Source organism: Gadus macrocephalus, chromosome 5 (assembly GCF_031168955.1).
Source record: "Gadus macrocephalus chromosome 5, ASM3116895v1".
Classification (NCBI taxonomy): Eukaryota; Metazoa; Chordata; class Actinopteri; order Gadiformes; family Gadidae; genus Gadus; species Gadus macrocephalus.
In genome coordinates this window covers 14815686-14822760 of record NC_082386.1, presented here as the reverse complement: position 1 = coordinate 14822760, position 7075 = coordinate 14815686, and the positions used below count along the sequence as shown (strand labels likewise).

The window sequence follows — 7075 nt, the reverse complement described above, 5'->3', positions numbered from 1 at the left end:
ATCTGTACTGTAGCGGCCCGTACCGTAGCAGCACACCTCTCCCAAGTGGCAAAATTGGCCTGGCCTGGCCAGACTGGCCACACTCACACTGGCAGATTTGAGCACGGTTAGGTGTGAAAACGGCCACGGCCACGGCCAGATGGCCTAGTGTGAGTGCACCAGAGAGCTATTTGTGAATAATGGCTAAATTATTATCTTCCGGCTATCATATCAACTTGTGTGTTCTTTTCTCTCTTTTTTTGTAGGAGACATCACTGAGAATTCCCATATGCTCCAGATCAGGCAATCTTCGTTAGATGCCGCATCATTGTTCTTCAGTACCACAGCAAAGCATCTCCTCCGCTACCAGCTGTGGCCAAGAGCGCTATCATTTTCCTAAGAGCATTGAAAGAGAAAGGAGTGTGATCCCAGCGTTGTTCCGATGTAGAATTGTTTTCCCTCGGAGCCCTTGAGCATCCGGTCTCGCTTGGATTTCCTCACAAAGTCAAATCCACCAGGTCTGTAGTATAATTTGATGCATGAATCAAATGTCTTATTCGCTAAAGCTTTTGGCACAGATACATAGCAGACTTTATTGATCCCGGATGAAATTGTTTTACACCTGCTCAGGTCCACCTGACACATAGAATAGAATAAACAAAACTTGCAATGTAAACACAAAATTAAATACAGCTTGAATAGAAATGTTCTAATTATAGATGCAAAAATGCATTTGATCTAATCAAGAGCGGAATGTAATAGAATATGCATTTAAGATGCATATAAAAATAAATAAAATATGTGTGGGTTGCCTTAAACCTTGGACTCGCACTTTCACTCCTTTATTGTAAACATCATATTCATCTTTGGTTGGTCCTTCATCTACACGGTACATACCGTATTTTATCCCCAAGATCAATTATGTTCTGATCCCATCCATGTTCCAATCTCTTTGAAGAATGTTGGACAATTGGTGTTGAAGGATGCGTGACAATAGAATCATTGAGGAGGAACCTCAGTTGAATACAACTGATTGAAGGAGCCTGATATGAACACGGATTCTCCTTCAGAGAATCCTTGTGGCCGATCTTCTTAACGTAAAAGTTAAGTCTAGTCCACTACATCAGTGCCAACACACATTTCGTGCTTGTTCTTGCATGTCGTTGCAGACAAAGCATACAGGGTATTTTTTGGATGCTATGCTGGACCTAGCCAGTCCCATGCGCTATCTCTGAGGTATCAAGAAGACCTGAGGCTCCCAGGTCCGGGGAAACCCTAGGGGGAGGAGGTTTGGATGCTCTCTCCTCCATGATCCCCACTTATCTCTCAGATGTTAGGGTTCATTCGATTCAGTGGATCATTCTATTGAAGTTTTTTCCTTTTTCTAGGTCGGTCTGTAGTCTGTAGCAGGAAAGTCTCCTGATGTGCCTGCTGTGCAACTAGTGGAAGCATAGTATTCCCTATGAACCATCATCGAGGACAGCATAAGCCTCCAGTGCATAGCCGTCACTTTAGAGAAGGACCTTAACTACTCTCAGCGTACCTCTCTGAGAACAGTTGTGATGGTCCAGAGACACTGATCTACGCCATGAGCAAAGTAGGTCATGGTGTCTAGGTTCCACCTGTTCTCCTCCCAAACATCATAGCCTAAGAAATACTCCACAAAACGACCAAAATAGGTAGGAGGATACTTATCCAATAGATTGACACCATGGGGGCCAAACCCTGTCTTGTAAAAGTTCTGCCTCATTAGTTTTCAACATGCCCATGCTAATGACACTCTTGGGAGCTATAGGTGGCTGAGAAACAATGGATATTTATATTGCTCACTGAGGTTAGTATATAAATAAATCACCCTTAAAACCCCTCTCAAAAAGTGTGTTGTGATGCCAAGGGCTGATTCACAATCATAACACATGGAAAGTGTTGCAAGCTGTGTTCTTTGCGTGGACATTTATAAGGACGTATCGATCCTCATTATTATTTGTATAATGGATGTATAATCAGATAATGATTTGGGGGAAAAGGGATATGAGGGATACAATTGGATTGCATGCCTTTCTCACGCTTGTATTGATCTGCATATTTTCGAGTTCATGAAGAGATTATCTCTTGGTGGACTCTTGTCATGTCAGCTTATCCTTTGTTCTGATCAGCATCCTCTCTGGGTATCTTTTCTTTGCAGGACAGAGTATGACATCTGCACCTTTCCATAGGATTCTACGACCCCTTTTGCTCGGCACATTTCTACTAGGATGCTTTGTGACTCTGTTTTTGATGTACTTTAAACCATCCACGAGCTGGCTTTCCGGTCCCGTAGAGTCCACAGCATCCACAGAGCACGGGAAGACCCTCTTCTCCACCAAGAGCGACAAGAACCTGACCATCGTTCTGGTCTGGCTCTGGCCCTTCGGACAGACGTATGACCTCACTGTGTGCAGCTCCCTGTTCAACATCGAGGGCTGCCTCATCACAGCGGACAGGAACCTCTACAACAAGTCTGATGGCGTGGTCGTTCACCACAGGGACATCTGCACGGACATGTCCAACCTGCCCCCCTTCCAGAGGCCATCCTTCCAGAAGTGGGTATGGATGAACCTGGAGTCCCCCTCTCACTCCTCCCAGATCCCGGGCATCGAGAACCTGTTCAACCTCACCCTCAACTACCGACAGGACGCTGACATTGAAGTGCCTTACGGATCCATCGTGGCGGTGGAGGGAGAGGAGGACTTTGTTCCACCGAGCAAAAGCAAGCTGATCTGTTGGATCGTGAGCAACTGGAACCCGGACCACGTGCGGGTTAAGTACTACAACGAGTTGTACAAACACATCGAGGTTCACGCATACGGGCAGGCCTTCGGAGAGTACATCGCCGACCAAGACTACTATCCCACCATCGCCAGCTGCAAGTTCTACTTGTCATTTGAGAACTCAATTCATAAGGACTACATCACTGAGAAACTCTACAACCCACTTTCCGTAGGCACAGTGCCAGTGGTTCTTGGCCCCGCGAGGCAGAACTATGAAAACTTTGTCCAGGGAGATGCATTCATCCACGTGGATGACTTCACTTCGCCTAAAGAGCTGGCAGACTACCTGCTACTTTTGGATAAGAACGAGGAGATGTATCTCAGGTACTTTGAATGGCGGCGGCACTTTAAAGTGAAGAAGGCCTATTTCTGGGCAGAGCACACATGCCTGGCTTGTGATTACCTGCGAAGGCATAAAGAATACAAGGCGGTGAACAACCTTGACAAATGGTACTGGGGTGGATAAGGCTTGCAAGGGGCTATGCAGTCCCATTTCCTTATGCTCTGTTCTCTAGGCCCTTCGTTCCATCTCCTGAGGGTCCTCACATTTAAGTGCAGCGACTCCTTTTATTTCTATTTGTGCTGTCGTCAAAATTGGACATTATTTCCACACTGTTTGTAGGCTTGCCTTTCTTTGCCTTTTTCTTGATTCTTATCTGCTTAATTTATGACTTTAATTAATTTTTTAATTGATCTCAAAACGCATGCGTTTTTTTGTCATACTCTTTGATATCATATTTTGCACTTGATTTCAGAACATATTTGCTGCTATTTTGTGGCATGCTTAATTGCTGTTATTATTATCGTGCAGTGCTTGATTGGATGTATGTACTCGTACAATCTGGTTAATGTTTATGTGTAAAAATTACATTACACAAATTTCATTTCCATCATGTGGTGCATACTGGAACTCTTAATTAATCTGTGAGAGAACAGTGTTATATGAACATGTTAAAATATAGCATAACTATTTATTAAACGGAGGGCATGATAAGATAAGACCAGTCTTGTCTGTGATATTGACCCAGTCATTTATCAAGTCTTTACTGAGCCCCAACGTGGAAGTTTAGTTCAATTGTGTCATCACATGTGAAATGTACATATACATACTGTGTAATTTTGAATCTATCAAAACAGTTGTCTCTTCCATAGACTTTTTTTTATGCTGTTGACAGACTGCATTTGCAATGTGAAACCCAGGGGACAGAGGAATAATCAAAGATCTATTTAAAACACCAGATGGGGACACAGTCATGTAGGTCCACTGACGTGTGTGCATATCCCATGTAAGGCAAGTTTGGATGGTTTCCACATGGAGGGTGGGAGGGAAAAATCCCTCCACAAAAGTTAGGGAGTAGGGTCAAAAGTATATGTTGTGTTATGGATCAGCGGTGAGAACAAAGACAGGTCAAAGAGTACGAGTTAAACATCACAAATCAGGAATGTTTTGATTTTGCAGATCTTGGGGTTGCTTTGTTCAGCCTCTGTATCCTGATTGAAATGTTGTCATGTTTTTATTATGAGTTCAGATTGTGATGAGGGGACCAAGGGGGTGTGAACACAAAAAGGCTGTCGTATCAAGCAGCTGAAAGGCATCACGATTGAATCGGGATGAATTTGTAGAAGATGTGGAAGGTAGAATACACTGTATTGATGGTATCTGACTATAATGGTAAAACATAATCATCATGCTTTCAGAAGTTGTCTAAACATTCCGGCCCCTTCTTTCGCTGTGTATTCCTAATAATATTTCATGTTTTTTTTCTTGAAGTGAAGATTGTCAGTGAATTAATGACGTCATTCTGTATTCCTGTTTGCATCCATGTTTACAGTCGGGCATGAGCGCCAACCAACTTGAGCTATCTTGAAGCTTGACAACACAGCATCATATCGTACGCAGACACACACAAGGACCTTTTCAACCTTACCCAAAAGCATCTAGTCTGCTGAACAATGCAACAATGAGCAAGCAACTCTCTATGGCTACAATATTCCTGCGAGAGCTGTCCGAAACCCTGTCATGAGTTCTTATGCAAGAAGAGCCACAATCAAAGGCTTCTCCGTTAAAGTAGTCAAACTTGTTTCAGGTTCATGTGGCAGAAAATGTAACCTTAGTTTGTGAAGATTTGTTATGGTCCAGAAGCATATATGTTAAGCAGATGGACCATTACTTGCTGAAAAACAAATAATACCGCATTGGTTGAATCTGGGAATTGTAAGGCCACATTAGAAAGGTAGAAATACTAACAAGAAGACTGTGGCCTTTTAAGGGAGAGCGAAAGAGAGAGAATGTCTCACCATATGGCCATGTGTGCTGGATGTACTACAGTGTACATGTACATCATAGGGATATACATCCATAAGGATATAAATCAGTAGCTATATACAGTTCATGAATTAATGATGTGAAGAAGAACCTACATTTGCATTCGTTCTTTACATAATGTGCTTTAGATTTACATATCGACCAGTAGGTTATTCAACGGTTATGCAACGATCAATTGGATATACGAGTGATATCACCTTATATTGAATAAAGCATTTATGATATTGATACGGTTATATTTTCTTCCATAGGTTATTTTCATTTGTATCAGTAGTATTTTATCACTTTCCAAGGGACCATTAATGTAAATTAGGGGGTGACTTGAAATATTTTTCTTATGTATAATGGATGAGGTTCAGAGCTTAATAACGAATCCTGTATATAAGACATGTCTAAAGGAAAGTAGCCCACTAACATAGGTCATTTCTGTACATTTAGCAGACTTGGGAACCTCCTACGGTGTTTCCATTGTAAAAAAAATTGTTAACAAATTGTTAATAAACTATGTGTTGTATATATTTCTAGTCGTAAAATCTCTTTCTAACACACAGGTGGCTGAATGTCTTTTCAATCTCCCCGGCCATCATTTAAGGATCTGGTGCTTTGAGAGGTTGTAATATATGGCAAAAAGATAGAAGGGGGGGGGGGGGAATTAGTGCTACACAGACTAAGGTTTTTTGTTCTAGAGGTGGACATTCCTTCAAATTAGGCTATTTTACCGCAAAGGATTAGAGGCATTGGTTTTGGATTAGGTCACTATCCCTTTGCATGGCCTAACTGCAGTAGTCCTGCTGAAATGCAGCAAAAATATAGCACTTTTATCATCCGTGTGAACTGTGTGACTCATTCTTCTTGTGTCTCAGACGGAGCTATTCCTAAATTCAAAAGTTGTCCCTCCAGACATTGGCAATCCCAGAGTGTGATATGATCATATTGTATAGTCCTTTAACATGTATGGAGTACAACGTTTATTGTTACTGTGATAACAGTGATTTAGCAAAGTAACAAGTTTGGTTTTCTCTTTCTAGTCTATTCTCTTCTGTTATTTTATTTTTGAAGACAAAGAAAGAAGTGGTGTCCTCTGGTCCTCTGATTACAGAGTATGCAAGTGTGTTTTGTTGCTAGATGGTCAGGGTCATATGATTGGTATACGATATTGGGTGTTATCGGTAGATTTGATGTTGTATGACCTGGCAGCTGTGCTGGTATAGCCTTAAAACACCTAATGTTTTATTTAACACAAAAAAACATCTTAAGCATTGCCCACATTTGTTGTCAGGTGACTGAATTAATGACTGAATTGATGAAGTACAATTCATTTTGCCGAATCATTGTATTTTGCCAAATGTTGTGTTTTAACTATAAATGTCTGATCGTGTCGAAGAAAAATAAATATATGATCAAATCTGCGAAAAAACTGAACAGAGTAACAGTTATTTTCCTTTCACATCATACTGAGGCGTCTGCTTCTATATCTGGCTTGTTGGTTGTTCCCCCTCTATTTCACACAACTCTACATTTTAGCTACTTCTGAATAAATGATGTTAACAAAACACTGTTCGGAAAGAACATCCTCTCCACACAGTTTAATGAGGACCTATGCTCTTACGAGGACTCGGTCGTATCAGGCTGTGTTAGTAGATGTCATATACTGCTGTGTGTAATTAGGATTCCTTTTCATCAATGGAATGCACTAGTGGATGCACCGTTGGTGTCTGTCTCTCTGTCCTTCTGTCCGTCTCTTTGCCTGTAAAACGTTCTCGCTGTCTGTGTCAACCCTAACACACGCAAGGCAACGCACAAATATGTAAACTGATGTTTTCCAGTAATCCTCTGATGACAAACCGGATTACTATTTACACTGCCGTTCAGCGTGCCATCACTAGCACTCAGGGCCTGGGTGCTGTAGGAAAAGGACAGACATTCCCCCCCCCCACCTGCCATGGGTGGGGGGGGGGGG

The 7075-nt window shown here is 41.9% G+C and overlaps 1 protein-coding gene across 1 annotated transcript; it reads left to right on the top strand.

Moving 5' to 3' along the window:
• Positions 1 to 273: 273 nt before the first annotated feature.
• Positions 274 to 6537, top strand: fut9a (fucosyltransferase 9a). Its single transcript, XM_060052678.1, has 2 exons — positions 274 to 497; positions 2165 to 6537. Exon 2 carries the CDS (start codon positions 2173 to 2175, stop codon positions 3253 to 3255), a length of 1083 nt encoding a protein of 360 aa, XP_059908661.1. The 5' UTR covers positions 274 to 497; positions 2165 to 2172; the 3' UTR covers positions 3256 to 6537.
• Positions 6538 to 7075: the final 538 nt, after the last annotated feature.

What these genes read in the sequence shown, in the direction of transcription:
- fut9a (XM_060052678.1), top strand. Translation starts at nt 2,173, where the DNA reads ATGACATCTGCACCTTTCCATAGGATTCTACGACCCCTTTTGCTCGGC.